Genomic DNA, 26,543 nt, shown 5'->3' with positions numbered 1-26,543 from the left:
CACCCGCCGGCAGCGCCCGGCCCCGCCCCGCGGCCCTCCCCGGCTGCTCCGCCCGGGCGCGGCGTACTCGGGCTGCTGCGTCGGGACCCGCTGGCAATGCGGCTAGCCGGTGTGTCCCCCGGGAAGTCGAAGTACACTATATTTCATTAATATTCCCTTCTCTTCTATTCCCGCCCCGAGGTTCCTCCCCGGCCACGCTCTCCGCCTCGCCCCAGCCCCAGAGAGGAGCCAGCTCCTGTCCCCGGGGCCGTGGTGTCGACACCGCCGCCCCAGCGCCAGCGGACGAGCCCGTGCCCGCTGTGCGTATCGCATCCCTGGGCTGGGCTGCGGCGCTCTCCCTGGGGCACGCCCGAGCCCCCCGGCGCTAGCGGGTTCCCTGTGCCGGCGGGCACTCACTGCGCGGGCGTGGCGGAGCGCGGAACGGGCCCGGCCCGGAACGGCAACCGCACGGTCCGAGCTGCCGCGGGCCCCTCGCACGGGGACACCGGCGCGCGGGCCGGGGCGGGCCCGGCTGCTGGCCAGGCGCCAGCTTGGCGCCCCCTGGCGGCCCCGAGCCGCGGCCGGGGGGAGGGGCGGGGCGCGGCCGGCAGGAAGCGGGGCCAGCAGGGGGCGCGGCGGCGGCGGGGCCGGGCGGGGCGGGGGGCGCGGCCACATAAAGGGCCCCGCGCTCGGCCCGGCCCCGCATCGCGCCCGCAACGCCGCACGGAACGGAACGGCACCGGGGCTGCAGGTAAGGGGCGTCGCCACCGCCCCAGCGAGCCCCGGGTTCGGCGGCCGTACAGCAACCCTTTGTCCTTTCTCTCCCGGGCGCGGCGCCCCGCGGCGGGGCCCCGAGGGGCGGGATTGTGTTTTAAGGCTTTTATCCCTCGGGGCGGGCGGGACCCCGCGGCCGCGCCCCGCCCGGCGCGAGTGCCGCTGAGGGTGCTGCAGCCCGGGCTCGCCCGCCCTGTTCTGAGCTGGGCTGTCTCCCTCACGGAGTCTCGGGGTCTCCCGCTAATCGGTGCTGTCCGGGCGCCAGTCGGGCTCGGCGGCCCTCGCCGGTCCCCGCCCGCTTGGGGAGCGGCCGCGGCCGTGTCGGTGCTGGGATTTCAGCCTCGGCGGCGGCGGCTCCTGCCCGCGGCCCCGTGGGGATATCCCCGGTGTGCCACGGGATGGCCTCGCCGGGGCGAGTGCGGCCGGGAGCTCTCCTGTGCCAGCGAGCCGCTCCGTGCCCCTGCCAGCCGCCTCCTGCCGGGAGATCAGCTGTGCGCCGAGCTACGACTTGTTGCAATAGTTAATTATTGGCCCTAGGCCCCGAGCCGAGCCCTTCCTAGGGACAAGAGGTATTTGCAAATACACAGTTTCTTCTAAGTTGTCTTGGCTGTGTGCCCGGGTGAAGTGTATTTAAAGAAGAGCTGCCGCAGGAGAAGGACCTTGCGGATTTTGGCAGTTCAGTATAAAATCAGAGGGGATGAGTGACACAGCTGAACTCAGGGAATGTGTGCTCTCTAGAGGAGCCTCTCTCGGCGTGATGACTGGTGTCCAGAGGAGGGATGGTACTGCAGGACTGCCCCAGGTCAGAGAGAACCTGGAGATGCTGGTTGAGGAGACGAGAAGTACCCGTACCTGGGCCATGATCATGTAAATATGTTGGATGTGTCAGAGTCGTTAAAGAAGCTGCTGTTTCCACACATCAGTGGAGATGTATCTCAGTGGAGGTGTGTCTCACCTCCTTTGTGTTCTCTGCGTGACAGCAGCATGGAATAGCTCTGAAGCCAAACCTATTTCTATGACTGACATGGTCTGATTTGTCTTAGGTAGCGCACAAACCACAGAGCAAGCAGTGTTGTGTGTTTTTGTGCCTGTCAACATTTTTATTTAAATGAATCAGACTGTTTCTCAGAATGTGCCAAAAGCAAAACTGAACTCTTCTGGAGAAAGAATTCTGCCCCTAGGCCATGGACTATGATACAGACCTTATCTATTTAGATAGTCACAATTGAAAATTGGGTTCAAAATACTTGCATACGTAAACTGAGTTCAGATAGAGTGTGTTCATGTGAAGTTCAAGTTCTCCTTGAGGACTAGAGAGGCCCAGTATAAGCCAAGGTACTGTGTTAGGGATAGAAGTTCCTGAAGTAGTTGTCTTTTAAACTGAATCTCAGTAACACAACCTTATATTACTTCTTCAAAATTTTTTTAGGGTTTTTTGTCATTTTTTGGATGGGGTTTTATTTGGGGTGGTTTTGTTCTGAGTGGGATTTTATTGTGGGGGAGGTTGTTTGGGGTTTTTGTTTGGTAGGTTTTTATTTGGGGTTGTCTTTCTTGGTGGTTTGGTTTTTTGTGGGTTGGAGGTTTTTTGAGTTTTTGCACTTTAAAAGGTTTAGAAAAGCTTGATCCTGTGAACATATCTTAGAGCTTTATGCTCTTCTCAGACTAAAATCGTTTAATAGATTGCATTTTGGAAATGCGGCACAAGTAATAAAATAAAGAAAAGAAAATTTTAACCCTGTGACAATCTCCCAACATGCTTGTAATGGGGGGCCCTTACTCTGCAAGCCTCACACCTTGGAGTAACTTGGTCTAGATGAACAGATCCTGTGTAGAGTGGGACCCTTCATTCTGCATCAAGTCATTCATGGCCTTTGGTCTCTGAGACTGCAACCTCAGGGACAAGGGTTGTATCTCACTGTAGTATCGTGGCAGCTGCACACAGGCACAGGACTGCCTGGAAGGAGGAACTTGCCAAGTCATTCCTCTTTCATAATCAGAGCCGAGACCCAAGAAACTGTGTTGGAGAGCAGGGCACTGTGTTAGAGCAGTACAGTGCCTTCTGAGGTTTCCTTGACAAAGAACAAAGTGCAAATAGAAGGGCAGAGTTCAAGGTGGGGTTTTTTTTTTTGTTTTGTTTTGTTTTGGTTGTTTGTTTGTTTGTTTGTGTTTTGGGGGGTTTTTTGTTGTTGTTGTTTTTTTTTTTTTTTTTTTTTTTTTTTTTCACAAATATCTTGGGAAACCTTTGTTCCTTACAGCAAACAAATCTGTCCAGTATTTATTTTAACTGTAGAAATAAAGCTTGTCACAAGAAAATACTCTTGATGTGTAGCCCTTGGATTTTTCTACCTGTTTCCTTCCTTCCTGGGGGACAAAGCTAATAAAGAAGCTCACAATATATTAATCTTAGTAGTTTCAGCAGTATAAGTTGTCGTTGTAATCATGTCCACTAACCCCTGATTTTCAGAAATAGGTGGAGAAACAGGCAACTGAACTAGAACTCATGAAATCTAAAAGTAAACTGTGCTCATCTATTTCTGTGGAATTTGGGGGAACAAATTGGTCATATCTTAAAGTTCTTTGATAAAACTATAATTAAAGCCCATGCCCATAATTATCAAGATATTAACCTTTCCTTTTATCCTCACATAGATATCCCTGGAAGCTGGGGCTTTAAGAAAAATACCACGTAGCTTGAAACCAAGGATAAACTGAGGTTATTTTCAAGACTGTTTGGAGAGATCCTGTATGCTATGTTAGTGCCTCACCTAGTTATGTTGTAAAAATGCAGGATACATGTACTGGTAGCTTTTAACTTGGGTTGGACTTTTTTATGTCTATTGCAGTTCAAGATGTCTAAAAAAATCCGTGGAGGCTCCGTTGTGGAGATGCAAGGAGATGAAATGACACGGGTCATCTGGGAACTGATTAAAGAAAAGCTGATTTTTCCTTATGTAGATCTGGATTTGCACAGGTAATGGCTCTGTGACATTCAGCTACTTTGTAGTGCAGGTTGCATGTGTCATTAGGTGGTGATGGATTTTCATGTAGCACTGGAAGCATGCCCTCCAGGGTTCCTCACAGCAGTCACAGTGAGTGCTCAGTTAGCTCTTTGCCTGTACTGTGCCTCTAAGGAAGTCTCTCAGAGACATGGCCTGTATTTTGATCTCCTGCCCAGCACCTGAGCAGTCTGCATGACTCCCTGCAGCCTAAACAATGAGAAACATGGGCTGTTTCAGCCTCTCCCTGACTTGAAGCTCAGCATTCTGCACCCCCGAGGGGGCTTATGGCTTCTTGCCATGCCTGTTTGAGGATCTGCCTGGAGGACAGAAGGGTGTGTGTAGGGCACAGACTCTGCCCTGGTGGCTGTGAGCCTGAGCTCTGCTGTTGACAATGTGAGCTGTTGCAATTACTCCCTGAAGCTAGGCTGTGCTCCTATACTCCCTCCTGGAAAAAAACAAATACTAGCAGCTGGGTACAGCAAAAGGGACGTGCTATCTATAGCATCTGGCCAAGCAGAACAAATAATCTCTTCCTTTTCTGAGCCACTGAGCTATAATTATTAGAGAAGTATCCAACTACATTGCTTCTAGCCATGTGGACAGAAGCCTCCAGTGGGATCTGCCATAGCTAAACCCACAAGTCTGACCTCTTCCCCTGCCACTGGAGCCATTTGTATGCCACCTACATCAAGCTTTCTGCTTGCTGGTGTTGGGAACCAGGCAGACAGGAACCCAGCAGCATAATACATGCACAGAGTCTGGAGAGCATCCCTTTCCAAAGAGGGTGGGAGGAGGGCAAGCAAACCTCTGTCTGAGGCAGCACAATGGTTAGATTCTTGTACAGCTGGCCGTGCTTCAGGGCTGTCCCATGCTGGGCACCCATTGTTCTCTGAAAGCTATTAAAACAGTGAGTATGGAAATGACCCTCCTCTGATGTCTGAGGGTAATATTGGCAGCTTTGCTGCCAGAGCAGGATTGTGGGCCCATTGTCATAGCAGTTTTTAAGCCTAGTGTAGCTTTATGTGCTCAGTACATGAAGGAAGCCAGAGTCCTCAGCACAAGAGATTTGAAATAAAGGCCCATATTCATCTGGGGATTTTGCTGCTCCATACAATTAGAATCCTCAGCTGACATCTGCCATTGCAGGAAGCTCAAAAGGCAAGGCAGAGGAGTTACTGTCCCATGCTGGCAGCAAACCTCAGCCATAAACTGAAGCTCTCCTTTCTCCAGTCTCCTATCAACCTCCACTAACAGGACAAATGTCACTGTATAAGTCTGTTTTCTTCCAGTCCCTTCAGCATTTGCACTAGAAGAGGGATAACTTCAGTTGTGGCAGAATGCTGGAACTACACTCACAAACACATATGGAGTCTTGTTTCTTTCCTGTTGAACACCAACAAATGTCCTGGGCTGTCCTGACCATGTTTGTGGTTTTGTTACAGCTATGACCTGGGCATTGAGCATCGTGATGCTACAAATGATAAAGTAACTGTGGAAGCTGCTGAAGCCATAAAGAAATACCACGTTGGCATAAAGTGTGCAACCATCACTCCTGATGAGAAGAGAGTGGAGGAGTTCAAGTTGAAGCAGATGTGGAAGTCTCCCAATGGCACAATTAGAAACATCCTAGGTGGCACTGTCTTCAGAGAGGCCATTATCTGCAAGAACATTCCCCGGCTGGTGTCTGGATGGGTCAAGCCCATTGTCATTGGCCGTCACGCTTATGGGGATCAAGTGAGTGACTTCAGTGTTTACCCCTCTTTTTGTCTTAACAGCCTTACCCTGACTGGTATAGAGCTCCAAAGACTCAGACATCCCTGTGCCTCTGCTCTGTCCCTTGCATTTCACCTGGGAGCACTTCCATGCTAGCACTTTGTTTGTAGTGCACCTGGCAAGTGTGGGAGAGCCTGGTTCATGCCTCTCTTCCTCAAACAGTGTCGCTGTGTAAACAGCATTCGGAAGCCTGTGCTTGGATTACATAGGCCTGTACTTAGACACTTAACTCTCCTAAGTTACTGTTCTTCAACTCTCTAGAACGCTCCTCCCTACATAAGAACATCTTTAGAAAATATCCTTTATACTGCCCCCCTTCTTACTTCGCAGGATTTTCTGGTGTCAAATGTTGCTCACAGCAAAAATGGATAAAAGTGAGTGATTTCTAGAAGTGGGCAAAATTACCTTATTTTTGGGGGTGTGGTTTTGTTCCATTTCTTTTTTAATTTTTTTTTTCTGTGATCTGCTTCTTTAACTTGCATAGGATACCTGCAGAGTTGGTATCTGACCTGGGCACATCAGGCTGTGGTACAGAAGAGGGGAAACCTCCTTTACCAGAGCTCTCCTGACAGTGGTAGTACAAGGCTGTGCAAAGCCCTGAGCAGTTCTCAGTGTTCTGCCTTTTGGGTAGCCTGGAAGATAAGAATCAGTCATACTGTTCTCCATGGGCAATCATATGCTATGAAGCTACCAAACATGGCAAAAGAAAAGTCTAGAAAAGCCAAGTGCTTAAATAGCCTGCAAACTGAGGGCAAGTCATTAGATTACCTGGGATAGGACGGTAAAATAATACATTTTCAAGAGGAAAATAATTGCAGAACCCTGACACCAGAAAAGAATTGGATTCAACATCCTTAAGGGTTGTGAAAAATTGAGAAGGTCAAAATAAAAATAGGAGAAAGTGGATTAAAGGGGAAGGATTGAAACCCTGTGAAAGTATGAGATTAAAGTGAAAGGAGCAATATAAGAACATACAAAGGACATAGGAGTGAGACACTAACTTGAGAACAGCTCAGGGAGCAGATTCCCTTGATAGGAGGGAAACTACAATTTCAACGAAATGTAACCTTCAATACTGTTCAGGACAATTGGGAAGATAAGACATCATTTAAATACTTAAAGTTTTTAACTTCAAAGACTCTTACTACAGGCTGCCCTTTCAAATGTCATCTTGTATGATGTATGAGCCCTGTTACTTAGGAGATCAGCAGTTGTAATATGGATGGTTTTTTGGAGTCAGGGAGAGGAGCCTTTCTACCCACCAACCATACAACAATCTAAATACTCTGCACTTTAAAACTTCAGTACATCTGCAAAAGTAGATACTCTGCCAGTTGATAGGGCCCAAGAATTTGTGAGCTTTTCCCCCTCAAGGGGAAGATGGATTCTGAAACAGGCAGACTTTTGACTACTTAAAGACACAGTTTAGTGTTGCTCTTGGCAGTGCTGGGTTAATTGTTGGACTTCATGATCTTAAGAATCTTTTCCAACCTAAGTGATTCCATGACTCCTGTCATTCTAATCTCTAGTAAAATAATCCAATGACACTATGGCTGGATAAAAAGTCTATTTAATGGGGTTTTTCAACAGTAAAATACAGTAGAAAAACAGTACAATTGTTTTTCTGTAACCTGCCCTCTCAAATGAGGGCTGTCTTTTATAGTTCTCTCTTCCTGATAGATGAAATCATCATGGTGCTTTTTTTTTTTTTTTTTTTTTTTTTCTAACAGTACAGAGCAACTGATTTTGTGGTACCTGGGCCTGGAAAAGTAGAGATGACCTACACTCCCACAGATGGAGGCAAACCAGTCACATATCTGGTCCATAACTTTGAAAGTAGGTATTTTCTCTAATTAGTGATTAAAACTATTATTTTGGATTTAATTTAACCTTGAATTATCCATCAGATCTGTTTGATGGTAAAATATGACTTAGAGGCAGAGTGGGGGAGAAAGTTTGGGCCTTCTTCATTTATTTGTCAAGTACTGAAAGTTCCTTGAAATCTTCCTGGGATCAAAGAGGCACATCAAGAGCACAATCATACTAGATTGGCCACCTGTCAGACTCCTTATGTGATGACTCTGGTAGCAGCATATGTGTTTTTCCCTGTGATCAGAGGCAAAGCTGCTGTGTAAACAAGGCTTGACCTAAGGGGAGACATATTTGAGAACAATCCACATGTAATTCTTTCTGGGTTTAGTTTCTTTTACTGATCTCTGTATACCTTTGCAGTTTCTGCCCTTCTTTATGAAGCAGTCTTTTTATTTGCTCAATAGAAATGAGAATTAACACTTACTCTGTAAGGTGGAGAGAGGATTTCACAAGGATGCTTCTGACTGTGTAGGCTGTAATTGTTTTAACAGATGCAGTCCTAAAGGTTTTGGTGTCACTCCTCTCCCGATTTCTGTGCTGGCTGCAGGCTTTGCAAGGCTCGGGAGGAGTCCTGACATTGCTGGGCTTTGTTAAAGGAAGCAGTAACACACATGTTACCAGGACTCAGGCTGTTTTCTCTAGGGGCAGGATTCAGAGAAACATCACACAAGTTATGTCTCTTGTCTGTCATTAATGAAAGGGTTCAGGATTTAAAGTCTTAAGGTGGTCTGTGTGTGAGTGTGCAGTGCTTTGGTTTTAGCTACCAAAAAATGAAGCCGTGTAAACCACAGCATCCTTGTTTGTGTGCAGTTGGTTTGGCAAACAGGTACCAAGACTGACATATGACTCTCTTCTGTAATACTTGATTTCTTTGGCATGTTCGCTCATAAGAACCTACATCTCTACCATCTCTTGTTGCATAGCCTTTCATCTGGAGTTCACCTGCTCCACAGCTAGTCCTAATCTGTTGTCATTTGAAAGGTGACTGGTGAGCCTGTGTTGGAGATGTGTGGCCATCCACCTCCCAGTCTGACTTGCTGCTCTTCATAGCATCAGCAAGCAGAAAGCAGGGAGGTACAAAGGTGGCAGATTACTGCTGTTGCTCTGGGGAGCTGCCCTCCCCACAGATAACTGTTGTGCCAGCGTGTATCCCAGCTGATTAAGGGAAGCCTGTCTTACTGCTGTACTAATATGTTCAACCTTGACACTGGATCAAGAGATTTTTAGTAGGCAGTAGGATGTATGATTGTATGATTGCAATAAGGAAATTCTGTAACATGTATGAAAATAGCTGTTTGAATAAAACTAATAGCTGTCATCCAGCAACCATGAAATCATGGCCCCCTGAGGACACAGTCTCTGTAGCTGATCACACCCTTGATTGTGTTTGACTCCATAGGGATGGTACAGGGACAACATGTATTTTTCACTGGTAACAACAGGAATTTCATTCTCTGCCAATATCAACTTTAAATGACATTGCTATCTTGGCCAGCAGATAAACCTCCTCTGGCTTCCCCTCTTCATTCTGCATGTCCGTCCATGTAGTAACAGCCGTCTAGGGGTAAGGACAAACGGATATTAGGAGAGGTATTTAAAAACTCTGGGTGTTTCCAGAGCAAAGATCCCTCATGGTGCTGTACAAAAACTACACCGATGGTGGTAGTGAGGTGCTTAAAATTAAGTACATGGTATCTACTTTTCACAAGAAACACAGAGTTGTGCCCTGAAAATGACAAAGCTTTCTCCTGAAGCTCTAGACCCTGTTTTCACCCACAGTCATCCTCTTCCATCATCTGAGTGCTGTTTTCTTCTAGGTGATCTGGGTTGCAAGTTCAGCACACTTCCATTTGTGCTTCTAACACATCTGCCTTACACAATCTAAGTCATGTGCATGTTGGTAGTTCCTCAGAGCCTTCTCAGGACTTGCCTGAGCACCCACATGACTGGCACCTTCTTCCCACTACTTGCTAGAAATGGGCCTGAGCGGGTGGATCAAAGCTGCAGGGTAGGCCACATGCGCTGAAAAATATGCAGGAGTTCATGTGGAGTCTTGTTTACCTGAGCTAGGCAAAGCAGTCCTTGACTGCTGGAGTTAGTTCTGAAGGTGCAAAGCATTTAATGTGTGAGCACATCCCTTTCTGGCTTTGACTGAGAGATCTCATTCTTCAAACTGCTGCCTGCTGCTTTGATAAAAAAAAGACTGTTCTACTTAAATGGCAAGTAGGAGTTCAAGTACACTCACTTCTGTCACAGTATGTTTGAGGACTTAGGCCAGATTAGAACAAAACATCTTAGAGGGATTAGATCACATTATTAAGATGTACTTACCTGTAAAACAAAACCAGCTTCCTATCCATGTGTCACAGGACTGCTGGAGCTTTGACCTGATAGTGCAAAGCAAATCTTCTCCTGAAAGAACCAGCCTTAAATTGAGAACTAAATTAAGACATGTGGGGAGAGCACTAGCCTGCCTACCAGCCAGAGTATGCTATGGGGAGAATAAAATTCTTAAACCAAGACTAAATCTAGTTTATTCCTGTCTGTTCTTCCTCCACTAACAGGCTGTGGTGGTGTAGCCATGGGGATGTACAATCTTGACCAGTCTATCAAGGATTTCGCCCACAGTTCCTTCCAAATGGCACTGTCTAAAGGCTGGCCCCTCTACATGAGCACCAAGAACACCATTCTGAAGAGATATGATGGCCGCTTCAAAGACATCTTCCAAGAGATCTATGACAGGTATTCAGTTGTGTACTTCCTACTGCAGTGCATAAGTCTACAGCAGGAACCTCCTCTCCAGCCTTGTGAGTTGCTTTTTCAGACACTCAGCAACACTTTAAGGGCACAGGGGATGCCATCTCTGTCACAGTACCCCTTGTCCTGCAAGGCACAATACTTGATGCAGAAAGCTCTGCTAAATGTGGCTGTGGTGTCCATCTCTTCTAATGAAGTCACAGATTGTCTGTGGGTGTCTCTGTGGCTCTGAAGCGGCCTCTCTATAGCTTAGCAAAGCAGACAAGGGAAAAAGAGTAAAGAGAGTGCAGGGGGGGTTTTTTTGTTTTAGTCTTATCTTTGTGCACCTCTCTATGTACAAACTGTGCAATCTCTGCTTATATGACAAGGTGTTTTGGTTTTTGTTTTCTAGAGAATACAAGTCCCAGTTTGAAGCCAAAAAGATCTGGTATGAGCACAGGCTCATTGATGACATGGTTGCTCAGGCCCTGAAATCTGAAGGAGGCTTTGTCTGGGCCTGCAAGAACTACGATGGGGATGTGCAGTCTGACTCTGTTGCACAAGGTATGAGGTGCTTCCTGTGCCACACTGAAGCAGGCTTAGTAATAGTGTCTTGTGTCCTTTTGTCACATCTTATGGGATGACCCAAGAGGTGGTGTTTGGTCTCAAAAATTGTATTTCAAACCTGTGGCCAGTCATGGAGGTATCAGGCAGTCAAAAAAAATCTGATTTTGCTTTTACAAGAAAATCTATTGAATGTAGATCTGTATTTGTATTTATTTACAGGAGGGAAGTTCCTACCACCATGATAACTGGTAGGCTTTCTATTCTAATGGACAGTATTTAGACAGCTGGTTCTCAGCGTCAGTTAAGCTGACTGCTGCTGAGTGTGATGGCAGGTGCTCTGCAGATAAGTAATAAAACCTTCAGGACATAAAGCTCTCAGGTGTAGAGAGATTGATATGTGGAACATTACATATTTGTAATGCTTCATCAAAATCCTAGATAACCAAGGTGCCCAGTGCCAAAACAAATATGGATTCAGAATTCCACAGGATGAGATGTGTGGCTTTGTGTTATACACTCTTCCTGAGGGAATGCCACTAAACTGCCTCCCACAGAACAAGGATGTGTGTTGGACTGTTAAACAAAGCAGCTTTCAAAGATGCAGATGTCTGAAACCTGCAGGGTTAGAAGTGGTGTGAATGTCCAATATCAGAAGTTGCTGGTTCCTCTCACAAGACCAGATGCTCTTGATAAAAACTTGGTTTGTTTCCTATCACCCTGTGTGAAAGACAAGTAGCCCAACATTTACTGTTCTCTTACTGTATCTTTTCAGTAGAAATCTGTCCAGCAAATTAGGTGAGAAAACTAATTTTCTTCAAATGGTACAGAATGTCTATATATCTCACTGTCCAGCAGGACGTCATTTTGAGATGAACTGTTATTTTGATGTGTAGGGACATGCCAGTTAGTTGCAGAAGCACTGCTGGAGCTCTGCTGTTCAGGGATTTTCACATCTATGGGAGGATGTAGGGGGATTGTAGGATGGGGAATTTGAGGGAGCTGTCCAAAGGAGACACTGAACTTTTGAAATTTGTACTGTGTAGGTTATGGCTCTCTGGGGATGATGACCAGCGTGCTGATCTGCCCTGATGGCAAGACTGTTGAATCAGAAGCTGCTCACGGGACAGTTACTCGTCACTACCGCATGCACCAGAAGGGCCAGGAAACCTCCACTAACCCCATTGGTGAGCTGCTTTTCACTGCCCTTCATCATCTCTACACATGAAACAGCAAGTTCAGAGTAAGAACATCTGCACCCTTTCTGTAGACAGCTGCACCACTGAGTAGTGAAACGTGCAGTTCATAATGCATTTTTCTTCTAGAAGGAAGTACCTAAGATTCTTAAATGCTCATTGATCAAAAGAAACAACAAAAGTCGGAGGGTCTGCAAACAGAAAGTAGATCAGTAAATTACACATGTGGCATGGAAATTGCTGTGTTAGTCCCTGACCTACTATATAAGCACACAGCAGTGGGTTTTGGATAAAAGGGCAGGGTGAAAGGGAAAAGACGAATTAAAGAGGGAAGGATGAATTAAAGAAAGTAAGAAAGGAAAAGAGAAAAAGAGAAAAAATAGAGAATTAAAAGAAGAAAAGGAGGAGAAAAGAGAGAGAAATCTTTTTCTCAGTCCTGGTTTCAGTGCTGATCCAGCTGATAATTGACCATCCAGCTGCATTAGTCTGGCTGCTGAGATGTCCAGGGCCCTTGGGGCACCGCCTGGGCTTGGGGGTGGGTCCACCTTTTTATGGACAGGTTTCTTACTTTTTTATGTACATTAGTCATCAAATGCACTCTCTTCTTTCAGGCCTGTCTGGAAATGGGTCAGTGGATTTTGGGGGTCTTTAGTCTCTATCCCACCCTGTGCTCCATGGCCACTTCCTGCTGTTCATTCTTGTGCTTGCACTGTACCCTGTTGTGATTCTTTCTCATGGAAAAGTGCTCTCCTCTTTCCACTCGGCCCCTCTTTTCCAGTCAAATCTTGTTCTTTTTCATGGCATGTCAGTACCAACAATCCATGGTTGGCTCCACAGCCATCCAGTTATCAGTGTTTGAGACAACACATTAGCTCCCTCTCTTGAGATGGGCTCAGTTGGTCAGAGCATGGTGCTAGTAACACCAGGGATGTGGGTTCAATCCCTAGATGGACCATTCAGATAACACTTGGACTCTGTGATCCTTCTTTGTCCGTTGCAGCTCAGACTGTTCTATGATTCCATGTGTATCTTCTGGAAATGGTGAGCTCCAAAAGATCTCACTTTGGGCTGCTGTTTAAAGGGTTGTAAGAGAGTTGAGTGTAGTATGCATTAGCTCCTTATAATTGAGAGCTTGAGGGGTCTTACTGTAGGTCACTGTTTATGGGGTCATAAGAGAGTGGGCTTTAATCATAGGAATTTTCCACCTGACTGCAATTCGAGTCAGTAACTTTCTTTGGAAGTTCAGTTGTTATTCAGTCAAGAAAAATACCTTTCCAAGGCTGTTCATTAAAAAAAAAAGCTGCTTGTTTGACACCACAAGTTCCTGGGTTTCTAATAAGCTTGAGAAGGGCTTAGTCTGACTGTGGTTTGTCAAGGCCAAGGCCTAATGAGGATTTCTCAGATCTCAGTGTGGCCTGAGGGAGGCAAGGGAACACACCCCCCGCAGTCCTCTCATGACTTCAGTCAGTTTCTGTCTCTACAGACACAGCTACAGCCTGAGGCATAGAACAGGCTGGAATGGAGTGAGTGCAGGCAGTAAGTTAGACCTAACCTAGCCTTTGAGATATGCACTCACTTCTCAGGAAACAATTGGTTTATAGCCAAAATGCCTTAAGGTTTAGGTTGGTTGTTTTGGGTTTTTTTTATTTTACTCCTCTTTCTGATAGGCCAGAAGAACCAGCCACACCCCAAGCTGTGTACACGCTCAAAGTGTAATGGGACACTCGGAATAGGACATGAGGGAAAGAATGCTCTAAATTTGCACCAAGACCAGAGCATAATGTAGTGTTAGGAAAAGGACTGCACCCTTCTGTCACAATGTTCTCTGTAACTACAGAGTCCTACCACCTGTCATTCTGTCTGACTTGAGCAGGAGGAAAATAAAGTTACATGCATAGAGAGATTACTGGAGGCATTGAGTAGTTTCTGAGGTCTGCTTTGGGTTTTTTTTTAGAGATGCACAAAGGGCAAAGGATACCTAGATGAAGATAAGTGTTCCTTCCCATATCAGATTTTCTATCTTTTTTCAGTCTGCTTTCTATTTTACTGGTATTAAAAATCCAATTTCTGTTCCACACGATGATGTAGAGCAACTTTCAGGAGGTTCTAGATGGATAGAATAACCCAGTGTTCTCTCTCAGCCTCCATCTTCGCATGGACAAGAGGCCTTGCTCACAGAGCTAAGCTGGACAACAACCCTAGCCTGGGGAACTTTGCAGTTGCCCTGGAAGAAGTCTGCATTGAGACCATTGAATCTGGCTTCATGACAAAGGACCTTGCTGCCTGCATCAAAGGCCTGCCTAAGTAAGTGTATGAAATAACCAGCTCTGCTTAGAGGAGGCTGTTTTACATGGAGGTTCTCAACAGCATTTGCTGGAATGTTATTTTTAGTATGGTAAAGAACAAAAGTGTGTCTCACAGGACTCGCCTGTACCCGGTGTTGTACAAACATGAGACATTCCATGACCCAAGCAGCTTAGTCCAGATTGCTGTCTCCCTGCTATTGCACCAAATGAATGGGAGAAAAAAGTAAAGAAGGAACTGCAAAGATTTTTTTTTTTAATTATAGTCTAGCTATGTTGGCCAGATCCTAATAAGTGAAGACCTACATAAAATATCATCTGGCCTCCTCTTTCCAGAGCATTTTGGCAAAAAAAAAAAAAACCCAGCCTGATGCGTAGGAGAGCACTCTTTTGGTTTTAGAGGTAAAACCTCTTTTTTAGAGTTCTTTGAACAGTCGTCTTTGATTATTTGAGTGTCTGTACAACTAATATCTGTCTTGTTTTGTTTCCCCCTGCCAGTGTCACACGCTCTGATTACCTGAACACCTTTGAGTTCATGGACAAGCTCGCTGAAAACTTGAAGCAGAAGCTGGCCTCTATGCCCAAGGCTTAAGGCATGGGTTCTATTCAAGCTCCCCTAACAAAGTGTCTAAAGTGGCACTGTCTCATGCTTTGTTGTGCTTCTTTTAGGCTGTACTTCAGCTTTGGCCCTCTGGTATTACCACACTGGCAGATACTTCCTATCAGAATCATCTCTTTGCACAGTTACTCGTTTTCCTCTTGATTTTCTGTCTGATGTTCTTCCTGCTCACACTTGAGTCCTCTTGCAGAGCACAGGCACTAGAGGTCTCTTTCCTCAAGAAAAGTGAATTTTATAGACTGGAATCACCTGAGGGAACTTCATGACTTGAGAAGGTATGATCTGGGGCATTTAGCAAACTCTTCATACTTTGTATCTCAAAGATAGCTCCCTTCTTAACATGTTGCAGTAAGTCAACACTTTCATGACTCTGCAGCTGTGCTGGATTCACCACTTCTGTACTTCCAAAGTCTTGGACTCCATCAGGAGAGAGGGGATGGTGCTCCACACCACAGTCTGTATTATTCTTGTCAAAAGCCCCCTCACACGCCTTCTGCTCCATCTCACAGACTTCAGTCTCACTAGAACATGTTGCAAGTTTTGGCTGAAGAGGCTTCTTTGCATTTTGAGCACACTCTTCATCTCGAGATCTGTCAGGACTACTTTCTGCATTGTTTTTAATTGCAGTCTTAGCAGTTGTTCTCTCATCAGTTTTAGTTTTTTAATAGGCTCCCTCCAGGCTACAAACATTCACCCACGATTGCTCAATATTGCTGAATTTTTACAGACATTCTTCACTCCCCCCAGATGTGAAACTATACCAATATATTGATGATACTCTATTTGAAGGAGATTCCCATGAAAAGGTGGGAGAAACAGCAGCAATAATAGGACGCATTACATGAAGCAGAAATTGAAATTCCACCTGAAAAATGTCAAGGACCAAGTAAATAAAAATTTGGGGTACTTGGTAGATGCAGGCAATGCAGTAGTTCCTCCAGACACCTTAAAGGAATTAGAGCCAATAGAAGTGCCCCCATCAAAGAAAGAATTACAAGAGCTAATGGGAACTTTAGAATAGTGGAGAAAACTTGTACCTGGCTTTTCTGTCATTGCTCATGTATGTGACTCTGTATCGTGCTTTGTTGTTCAACATTACAAACACTAGATAAAAATGAACATAGACACTTTCTAAACTTTTAGAAAATCATGTTTTCTGAAGCCCTTTGAGCTGCTGGGCCTAGCCCTACCTTTGCTAAGCAGATGAATTTCATAAAAGCATGGTATGGGTCTGGATTCCTAATTTTGTTCACAGCAGACCTGAGGTTTTCCTCTCTGACTTTGATCTGTGTTTATCTTTTCCTCTCAGTCAGTCTGAAGGCCAGTTTGTCACAGCTCTGGTCAAACCAGCAGCAACCTTCTAAGGTCCAGCAGACCTTAGAAATGAATTCCGTCCTCTCTGCAGTACTTCCCAGTGAGCATAAGTGAGCTCAGAGGGCTATGCCAGCTCTGTCCCAGCCCTCCTGAATTTATCTTGTAGTGCCAACCAGAGCACAGGATCCTGATACCAAGGGATTTGGTTCCATTGCTACAGTCAAGACTGTAGCATTTGAGTAGCACTTAGTAAATGCTGGAAACAAGCCTTATAGGCTAAGAGCCTACCATAGCCATGCTGCAGTGTCTAAATGCAGGCCGTGCATTTAGTTATACTCCTCCTGACTGGATGTGAAGCATAGGAACTGTTAACCTCTTCCCTCATCCCACAGTTCATAAAGGTGCAAACTTTTCTCCAGTTGTCTGGGCTACTACTTACCCTTGTTGTCTTACAGCAAGTCAGGTCATGACTGTGAAAACTTATTCCATCCATGGTTGTGTGTTGGGTTTTTTTTAAGGAATATTTTTAATTCAGACTAAAATAAAAGCCAACTAACATTCTTTGTGTCTCCTTCCTTTGCGTGATTAACAGGTATGTGGAAACTCTGCCTCAGAGAGAGATTCCAGTAGCTTTCAGCACAGTCCAGTGCATGCTGGGACAGACTGTTGGAATGTGATATAAACATGAAGAATTTACCTTCTTAGAATAGAGCTTTAATTTGTTCTGGCCTAGGCAGAGCTGTCATGTGTAGTGTCATGGTAAGCATCAGGTAGTGTACAAGAATTCAAAGATACCACTTGCATTAAAATTTTATTTGGGGAATAATACAAACTGATACATCATCACACAGCAAAACAAACTGGTTACATGTGAACAAAGTCTCCCCCTCCAGCTACCTGCTATAGGTGGTGATGAGGATAGAGACACCAATGTTAGACTAAAGGAGCTAGTATTAGCATGTGTTCGAAGCACAGCTCTGTAACTGCTAGCAGTTGTCTCTGTACCTTCAACGTGAATGAATACAGTCCTCTGAGTACAGCAAGACCCACTGTCCTCATGAACTGATGCATGAACTGCTGCTGAGGTGCTAAGGAGAAGCAGTAACTATGGTCAGAAGAAAAGAGCAGCCCTCTCCCTGCTCTTTCACACAGAGGGAACACTTTTCGTGCCTCCAAACAAGCATATTTCCTTCCCTTTCTCTACCAGTCTGATCCCTTCTTTTCCCCATCACTCTCTCAAACATTTAGAATCAATAAACTTCAAAGTTACAGCAGTAGACCCTAAAAAAACCAAGCACTTGAAGCCAGTGGGTGCTCAGTCTGCAATGGAAGAGTGCGGGATTTCCTGAAATACAACTTGCCCCATCTGGAGTACTGTTGTCCAGCTCTGTGATTTCCAGCTTAAGAATATGGACCTGTTGGAGCAAAGCCAGAGGGGTGGACAAAAGGATGATCTGAGGGCTGTACTTCTCCTATGAAGACAGGCTGAGAGAGTTGAGGTTGTTCAGCCTAGAAAACAGAAGGTGCTAGGGTGACCTTATCTCACCTTCCAGTACCTCAAGGAGTTACAAGACTGAAGGGGTACTTTTTAACAAGGACAAGGAGTGATAGGAAAAGGGGAGATGTTTTAAAACAGCTCTGTCCCAAGGGACTCTCTCCTCTGTTCACCTTTCCTGTAGCAAAACTCAGAATGTTTGAGACAAGACATGCTTAAGTCTGGTCCTAAGCACCCTTGTTTCAAATATTCCTTAATGTTGGTTGGTATGGGGCTCGTCTTCTGCTGCAGGAAGCTTTACATGGCAGACAAGGGGAGAGAAGATAAAGGAAGCAGAAGATAGCTAGAGACTAATCATACAGCACACAAGGGCCATGCCCCGTCATTAAAACAGACATCCATCAATGTGTCAACCACTTATCCCACCCCATGAGTCCCAAAGATTTGAAAACAGAAGAAATCCATGGTACAAGGCTTGATTTGCCAAATTAGTCCTTGGGTTTCCTTAGTTGGAATAGTTCAGCTGCCTGGCCAGCCACCTCCATCTTTGCTCAGGCCTCTGTGTTCAGAGTTGTAGCCTTGCTGCTAAACGCACAAGCTTCTAGGAGCTTGGGGGCTGCCTCTCAACCACTGTTCTAGTCCTGAATCCTTTCTCTTGTTAGGAACTTGACTGCCTTGGCACTGAGACATCCTTCAGGAAGGCATTCTTTGTTCTCTTTCATCTTGGTCATTGCCTCAGCTTTGACAGGCTTCTTTTTCCTTTTGTAGAGAGGAGAGTGGAGGAACTCGGTGTCTGTAAATGGGTCACCCTGCCTCAGTTTCCTGCAGAACCAAAAGGGTTACATTGAAACATCAGGAATTCCTTGAATTACATGTATGATTTTAGTCTCTCAAGTTTCTGATTTTAGTGGAGCTCTTCCCCATAAGATGATTAAGTGGTACAGTTTGTTTCTTGTCCAGTGCAGAGTACTTTCTGATGCAATATAACCAGCTATTCATAGGAAGTTCAAACTGGGACACTTTGCAGGGAAAAACACACCCAGTAACATTATATAACAACAAAGTCATCATTTTAGGAGTACATGACTCTGTGCAGTAGCCATTGGATGTATTGAATCGACAGTTTCCTAGGGAAAAGATGCAGCTATTTGTTTAGGTATCATATCTGCTAGTAAATATAGATACAGCCTGCTCTCAGAAGGAAAGCAATAACTCAATAATTTGTAAAATTTTAGTCATCACAGAAGATAAATTAAATCAGGGCTTTTGCTGAGCTGTCTTCAGCCTGTGATTTTATCCGCGTACTACTGCCTCGCTAGCACTGGAGTACCACAGATGCAGTCTGCCAAGAGATGTGCTCATTTCAACAAGTAAAATAACACCTTTAGTAGCTTGTTACCAGAAGCCTGAAACATCTATGTGTGCTGATGCAGAATTTTGGCAAAACCACACAGCAGCAGAAGAAGAGGGTCACAGAACACAAAGGGTAAGAAGGATTTTAAACAAAACAACAGAGAATCCCTGGAGGAGGAGTATATGAGAGCAGAGTAGGGGTTGCAGCACGGGAAAAGCCTTTGGAAGGAATAGTTTAAAGCCCAACCTATTGATTGATGGCTCTTTGTAGCAGGTTGGTTTCAGTTTCCGCCTGGATGGGCGCCCTGATGTTTCCTCTGAGCCAGAGGGAGACAGAACCCCGGCATTGTTCAAGTCCCGGAGTGGCCTGATACCTGCAAAGGGACACAAATCATGGTTTGATCATTTCCAGATACCCTAAGATAGAACAGCTCTCAAATAGAAAGAGCTGCATTACCAGGTTTCTCTGAACATGCACAATCCAACTGTATTACCTCCAAACTCGGGAGACCATTTTAATCCAAAAATACCAGATCTGCTCCTCAAAAGTTAGCTCATAAATCAAATTAGGTCCCTCAGTGAAAAAATGCAGATCACTAATACTGATAGATGGGCCCCGATGTGGTAGAAAAATTATATAAAAACTCTATTTGATAGCTGTAATGTCCAGGAGCTTACAGCCTGGAGCTGACAACAAGCTTATGGCACAGAACCAACCTACCAGCAACCTACCAGCTTCAGCAAGATACAGGACCAGTGGCCACTGTCCCTTTCCAAATGGAGTCAGCCAAAAGGAGGAGGGCAGGAGAACAAACGTCCTCCCTCTGTACAAAGCACAGCCCACTCCAGTTGTAACACATCTGTCTGTCAACAGCTACAGAAAGGAAAACTCCACAAAACTACTCTCTTTACAGAGCAGCCATTAACAGCAAACTCCCCAAAAGGATCAGCTTAACTATTGTAGTACCAGCCCAGGGATACACCTTCCAAATCCTTTCCAAAAACAAACAAACCAACCCACAACCAAAATCATTTAGGTTGTCTCCTGGTTAATTTCCAGTGAAGATATCACCTATCACCATGAAGTCTGACATCTTGCAGCACTAACCATTCTGGGCCAAAAATTCACCACCTTCTTGATATTTTGTGCCCCAATAATACTGACTGACCATAGTAGGCAGGGTCAGCATCAAATTAGACTTCAGAAATGCTTGAGTACTGGATTTTCTAAATTAATAGGCATGCCCTGTAGATAAAAAGAGTGGTAAAGCAAGACTCAGCACATGCTGCTAGTCTTGTCCCAATATCTACACATGGACAAGTGGACAGAAATTCTTTTAGAAATGCTGATAAACTAGAAGTAAATGCAGCCACAGAAATTACTGGCCAGCCCAAGTGGAAGCATAAAAGGTGTACTGGAGACTGATCTTTAATTCTGAAAAAAGAGAGGAGAGGAAGGAAAATATGAGCACTTGCTGCATGGACTTTCTGCCCTCATCTCCAAACACAGGTACCTTCCCCAGCTTACCACCTACCAGGTTCCTGTGAAGATGAGCTCCAAGAACTTGATTGCACTTGGTTCCTTTCCCCAGGTATTTCCTCTGCAGTCTTTTCTTTAAGTATCAGGGAGTTTTTCAACCCAGCGGGGGATTTTGCTGGCATTCTGTTGCCCTCAGTACTTAAGCTCTTGGAAACTGATACTTCTGTAAGTCTGGAGCTGACAGGCAAAACTGCAGAACTGGTCACATGGGGGGATTCAAGACTGTGTGAAAGGTCTATAAGACTATCTGCAAGTGATATCTCAGGTAGCTGCTTGTCCAGGAAAGCATCTGGCTCAGACAGCAGATTTGTAATGCAGGAAAACTTCCCCATCAGGACAGTTTGCTTGGATGCAAGTTCTGTGGAACTTGCAATGAGAACCTTGGCACCATCACTTCTTCTGGCCAGGGAATCAGTGTCAGGAGGCTGAGAGTTACTCCTCTTCCTCTGAGGCTTGGATTTGCAAGAGGGTCCTTTTTTCAAAGCATCCAAGTTGTTGTCAACTTCATCTTGCCCTTTTTCTTGAAGGCCCCCTGTCTGCTTTTTATTGCTCTTTTGATTGTTCTTAACAGCTCTGGGGATTTTGCTTGCTTTATTCCCAGGAACAGACTTGGGAGGTACATTTTCACCCCTTTCAGATTCTGTCTGGAAACAACCCAAGCTTCCTGCAAGATCCAAAGGACGGACAATATAAGTTTCCCTGCGGTGTTTAAGATTACCTGGCAAATCCTTTGTGCTCTCATTAGCTACTCCTTGAACATCTATCCAGGGCCTAAAGGCATCATTTCTCTGATCACAATTGCTTTTCCTGACAGTATTCTTCCTGATTGTTTGGCTTCTTTTAGGCTGTTCTTCAGCTTTGGTCTCTGGTATTATCACAATGTTTGGCAGATACTCCTCATCAGAATCATCTCTTCGCCCAATTATTCTAGTTTTTCTGTTGGATTTCTGTCTGATGCTCTTTCTGCTCACACTTGAGAATTTTGTAGAATTTTGTGGACTGGAATCAGCAGAGGGAACTTCATGACTTGAGAAGGCATGAACTGGGTCTTTTAGCAAACTCTCTGTACTTTGTATCTCAAAGATAGCTCCCTTCTTAACCTGTTGCAGTAAGTCAACACTTTCATGACTCTGCAGCTGTGCTGGATTCACCTCTTCTGTACTTCCAAAGTCTTGGACTCCATCAGGAGAGAGGGAATGGTGCTCCACACCACAGTCTCTATTCTTCCTGTCAGAAGCCCCCTCACACGCCTTCTGCTCCATCTCACAGACTTCAGTCTCACTAGAACATGTTGCAAGTTTTGGCTGAAGAAGCTTCTTTGCATTTTGAGCACACTCTTCATCTTGAGATCTGTCAGGACTATTTTCTGCATTGTTTTTAATTGCAGGTGATTTCTTTTTTCCTGTTCTTGTTTTTTTAACAGTCTTTTTCTCTCCAGTTTTACAGTTACCTTTGATTTTAACCTTTACAGGAGCAAACTCAGGGACTTGGCTATAGCTGGGGTCCGTTTCAACATCTTTTGTCTGTGGCTGCTCACAGAAGGTCTCTTTACCCACAGAGTTTCTATGAGAAATAACAGCAGTTGGAGCAGGTGAAGCCAGGGGGCTGGGAGATCTCAGCTGTTGCTGTGTGTTGCTCTTGCTGGAGCTGCTGTTGTCCTGTGCAGCACTACCCTGAGCTGCCTGAGTGGAACTGACGTGTGGGAAGATATCCAGAGCAGAAGATGGAGTGCTCGTGGCAAACAGGGTGGAACGCTTTCTCCTCTGAGTAACGTGCCCTTGTGAGAGACAATCAAAGAAATGGTTTGCCATCTCATCAGCTTCATATGAAAGATGATGACTTTCCCAGGCAAGTGCTGGCAAATTGTTGGGATTTTGTTCAGTGGTGCACAAGACATCTGTTGGAAAGACAAAATTCATTTCTAAGGCTGAAAAATGCAGCAGGAAAATGTCATCTTTCCCCATACCACTAAAAACCTTGCTCCATACACTGTCACAAATCCAGAGCATAGGAAAAGCATGATTTTGTCTCTACAGGGACTCCCCAAACATACTGTGTACCAGATTTGCTTAGCCAGCTTCCCTCTGAACAAAAAGGCAGCCCAAAGCAAGTCCCCTAAACAGCCATAATATTAGGAGCACTTATGATCTGTATAAGAGTTTGTATTCATATGGCAAATCCACAAGAAACAGTGGTACACCTAGACAGATTCTGCACTTTCAGACATCTCCAAAAATCTTATGTAAGCTCAGTGCCTGTTACTTAAAAAGCCTGATTTGCAAGCTTGACCTACTGTAAACATCCACATATCCCTCTGACCACTGATTCTGAGATATACGTAACTCCAGCAATTACAGCCCCAGTGGAACATGTAGTTCCTACCAGTCATTAGGAGCTACTGGAGTTGTGGTTGAGAGCTAACTGCAGCTATGGCACTCATGCATTTCTGAGCACAGACACAAAATCGTAGCAGAAGAACAGCAAGAGATGCAAATTTACCTCCAAAGATGCAAGAGTCATCCTCCTCTGTTGCCATTGCTTCAGTCACTTTCTTGCCATTTTCTTCCTGGTGGAACTGAGACTTCTTATGCTGTGGTGGCAGAGTATCTTTGGAGGCAACAGGCATAATTTTCAGGGGCTCATTAGAAGCAGATCTCTGAAGTTCTCCTGCATTAGAAGCAGGTCTTTGAAGTTCTCCCGAGGATGTTTGTACTGCTGTGGAGCTGCCAGCTTGCTGCTCTGCATCATGCAGCTTGGAGATGGGCACCCTCATCGGTATCTGCGTAAGCCTGGTGAGAAGGAAGAGGAGCAATGGATCACGTTTCACATATACAACAGGCCCCAGAATCCAGCAAACTAACTACAGGCCACATGTGGGCAGCTCCAAGGACTGCCCTGTCTTCAAAAGGGTGACTAGACAGAGGAGAAACAGGACTTCAAATATACTTTAAGAGATCCTGCTCTGACCATCCTTCCAGAATGCAAGCTTACATCACACAAGCAGGTGACTATTAGGCATTTTTATGTAACAAACATCAAAGTATCCAGCTATGGCACTCACTGACTCAAACAAATCTTGCACTGCTCACCAACTACAAAGTGAAAACTGCCTAAAAGTAACATGGTCTCAAAGAAAGGAGGCAAAAATTAGGTTTAGGACAAACAAGACAGAGAGTGGAGGCAGAATAAAGAAAACCATCCAGCAGTGGTGGTTCAGAGAAGACATCTCATGTAAACCTGGCAACTGGGCACACATATGAAACACAAGAGGTTTAACATACAGAAATTCAGAACCAGCTTGATGGTATCATTTTAAAGCCCACCTCAGAAGCTGACCATCTGCAATATCATCAGCCCAGCTATCCTCAGTCATGCTGTTCTTCTGGCCACTGGACAAGGATGGAGGATTTGTATGACACTGGAAAGAAGAGAAATAGAAGGGTGATTTAAAAGTTCTTGAAATCCCTCATGCAGCCTCCTGCACAGAAACAGCAGAAGCTCAGTTTCTCAGGAAAGTGTGTAAAGTACTGCCAGCAACTCTCTCAGGTTATGGAATAAATTATGGAATAAATTGCAGCAGAATCAGATTGAGTCTCCATGGCCTAAGGATGAAGTTAATCTAGTTCAGATGATCTGAGACTAGAAAGCAGAAATATTTTCCCATCCACCCATGAGACAGGACACAGGAAAAGTGTCCTATTCCCTATCCCAAGTTGCCACGGTAATACTTTAGAAAAGAAATTGAAAAGAAGTCACAACCTGTCAGAACAGAAAAGTAGACTGGCCACCAGAGCAAATAATCCAGAGGAAAACAGTTTTAAAATGTAGCTCTTCCTACAGAGTTGCCCTGGAAATCCTTAACACCAAGCTAAAAAGAAGGATGTAGCCAGCACAACTCAAGCAAGCAAAGAAAAACAGGTGAAGCATCCAACTCTGAAATGAGCAGCCAACACAAAGCAAAAGACAGAGAAAAACACAGCCCCCTTCCCAGAGCAATGTGTTCACAGTTCCTATGGTTTACCTCAGACAGCTTGGCCATCTTAACTGCAGCCATAAGATTCTCCATTTTTTTCAATATATTATTCTGTGTTGAAGTAATAAAGAGAGAGAAGCCATAAAAATATTATTAAATCAAAACATCTCTTCCAACAAAGATGCTAATAGCCAGAGGCACGTTCTGGGGAGAACACAGCTTGGAAACAAAAATAAGTAAATGAATGGTGACCTTTTCCCTATGTCAAGAATCCAGACATTCGATAACAACAGCTCAATCCCGTGGCTGAGATGCTAGTGCAGCACCTTGCCCGCCACCCCTCCCCATGCCAGCCACACAGCACCATACCAGGAAGGAGAGCTTGTGCCGCAGCACAGCGTTCTGGAAGTGGCACTGCTCAACCTCCTTCTGTAAGATGGTCTTCTCCTGGGTGAGCCGCTGTGCACTGGCTTTCTGTGCATTGAGGGCCAGAGCCAATGCTTTATTGTTCTGCTTTAGGGACACCTTCATAATGGAGGAGTTGTCTGTGAGAGACAGAGCAGTATCACACACCATCAGCATCCAAGGTCTCATCCATACCTCTCCCCTCATCATAACTCTTTTGCTTCCTAGACCAGCCTTCCTCAGATCACATCTCTACAACTCAATAGCCCCCTCACAAAATCAGCAGTATCATTTCTTCCTTCCAGCAATAGAAGATTCCAGAGAAAACAGCAGGAAAAAAATTTCCATAATAACATGCAACACTTCAGATACCCTCTCCACTCTCAGTAGGTCATGCTCAGGCAGCAAGCTACTGCTTCAATTCTTAATGAATGATGGCATTGTTCAAGTGCTAAGTTTAAAAATATGTTCCTTGCTATGAACAAGTCACCGCAGATAAGTCCTCATCACCATCCAAAAAAGTGGAGAAAAACCTATTTTCCTCTATAGTTGCCCCTGAGTAGATTTGGACCCCTGTTTCCCAGTTTCAAGACAATCAAATAAAAGTAATGGAAATATCCGAGTTTTTCAAGGTAGTCCAAATTATCTCCTGTTCCATCTTTGCATTACTTCCCTCATACAAACAAGTCAGTTGGTGGCCTAGCTTCTGCAGAGGATCGCATCTACACTAAAATACTGTGCACACGTATTTATATGTACGTACACTAAAATACTTCAGACACCTTTGGGCGCCTTGAGTGGTACTTGACCCTCATCTGCAGAGCACAGAATTCACTCGAAAGCCCTGGGCTGAGAAGCAGCACGTGGGCTCTCCTAAGGGACTACTGCCCACTCCCGATGTCACGGCCAAAGGCCCGGCTATAAACTGACATTGCAGCCGGCATTTGTACACAGCGCAACGCCAGATACACTCACTGATGATCTTCGTTTTGATCTTTGATGCAAGCGAGGCATTCAACTTGGCAGTCCTCAAGGCACCCTTTTTCTTCTCCCGCATCCGCTCTCTCACATCGCTCAGACTGAAGGACATCTCGGCGGCCTCCCACGCTGCCATCGCTGAAGCGAGCACGCCGAGCAGGGTCAGCACCCGTATTTCCCTTTCGCAAGCCTTTACCGGCCAAGGCTCGCCCTCGCCCCGAGAAGCGGCGCCGCGGCCCGGCACAGCCCCGCGGAGGAGGAAGAGGAGGAGGACGAGGAGGAGGGGAGCAGGAAGCGCTGCCCGCCAAGCGACTTTCGAACGGCGCGGGCGGCCCGGCCCTGGCCCCGCCCCGCGGGGAGCGGCCGCTCCGTGCGCCGCCGCCTCCGTGCGCCCCCGCCTCCGTGCGCCGCCGCCGCCTCCGTGCGCCGCCGCCTCCGTGCGCTGCCTCCGTGCGCCGCCGCCTCCGTGCGCCGCCGCCTCCGTGCGCTCCCTCCGTGCGCCCCCGCCTCCGTGCGCCGCCGCCGCCTCCGTGCGCCGCCGCCTCCGTGCGCCCCCGCCTCCGTGCGCCCCCGCCTCCGTGCGCCCCCGCCTCCGTGCGCTCCGCCGCCTCCGTGCGCCGCCGCCTCCGTGCGCCGCCGCCTCCGTGCGCCGCCGCGGCCGCGCAGAGCT

General features: G+C 45.8%; 2 protein-coding genes across 2 annotated transcripts; one reads left to right on the top strand and one right to left on the bottom strand.

Annotated features, from left to right (window-relative positions):
• The first annotated feature begins 651 nt into the window (after positions 1-651).
• On the top strand, positions 652-16,690 carry IDH1 (isocitrate dehydrogenase (NADP(+)) 1). Its single transcript, XM_066322698.1, has 9 exons — positions 652-730; positions 3,597-3,724; positions 5,195-5,486; positions 7,256-7,361; positions 9,962-10,139; positions 10,546-10,697; positions 11,744-11,884; positions 14,035-14,197; positions 14,695-16,690. Exons 2-9 carry the CDS (start codon positions 3,603-3,605, stop codon positions 14,786-14,788), a joined length of 1,248 nt encoding a protein of 415 aa, XP_066178795.1. The 5' UTR covers positions 652-730; positions 3,597-3,602; the 3' UTR covers positions 14,789-16,690.
• A 233-nt stretch (positions 16,691-16,923) lies between these two features.
• Positions 16,924-24,841, bottom strand: LOC136363448 (uncharacterized). The gene is made up of 6 exons (XM_066322697.1): positions 24,539-24,841; positions 23,841-23,935; positions 23,017-23,306; positions 20,513-22,414; positions 19,225-19,351; positions 16,924-18,446 (listed from the first exon to the last, which is right to left on the bottom strand). The coding sequence occupies exons 1-6, from the start codon at positions 24,581-24,583 to the stop codon at positions 18,260-18,262; spliced, it is 2,646 nt and encodes an 881-aa protein (XP_066178794.1). The 5' UTR covers positions 24,584-24,841; the 3' UTR covers positions 16,924-18,259.
• Between the last annotated feature and the right edge of the window lie 1,702 nt (positions 24,842-26,543).

This window comes from Sylvia atricapilla, chromosome 7 (genome assembly GCF_009819655.1).
Source record: "Sylvia atricapilla isolate bSylAtr1 chromosome 7, bSylAtr1.pri, whole genome shotgun sequence".
Lineage (NCBI taxonomy): Eukaryota > Metazoa > Chordata > Aves > Passeriformes > Sylviidae > Sylvia > Sylvia atricapilla.
This window is presented reverse-complemented; position numbering and strand designations above follow the sequence as displayed.

What these genes read in the sequence shown, in the direction of transcription:
- IDH1 (XM_066322698.1), top strand. Translation starts at nt 3,603, where the DNA reads ATGTCTAAAAAAATCCGTGGAGGCTCCGTTGTGGAGATGCAAGGAGAT. An exon ending in TCTGGTCCATAACTTTGAAA is followed by an intron (nt 7,362 to 9,961) that starts GTAGGTATTTTC and finishes CTCCACTAACAG; the next exon opens with GCTGTGGTGGTGTAGCCATG. An exon ending in GTCTGACTCTGTTGCACAAG is followed by an intron (nt 10,698 to 11,743) that starts GTATGAGGTGCT and finishes TGTACTGTGTAG; the next exon opens with GTTATGGCTCTCTGGGGATG.
- LOC136363448 (XM_066322697.1), bottom strand. Translation starts at nt 24,583, where the DNA reads ATGGAGAATCTTATGGCTGCAGTTAAGATGGCCAAGCTGTCTGAG. An exon ending in AGATGGCCAAGCTGTCTGAG is followed by an intron (nt 23,936 to 24,538) that starts GTAAACCATAGG and finishes TCTTCTTTCCAG; the next exon opens with TGTCATACAAATCCTCCATC. An exon ending in AAAGAGCCATCAATCAATAG is followed by an intron (nt 18,447 to 19,224) that starts GTTGGGCTTTAA and finishes TTGGTTCTGCAG; the next exon opens with GAAACTGAGGCAGGGTGACC.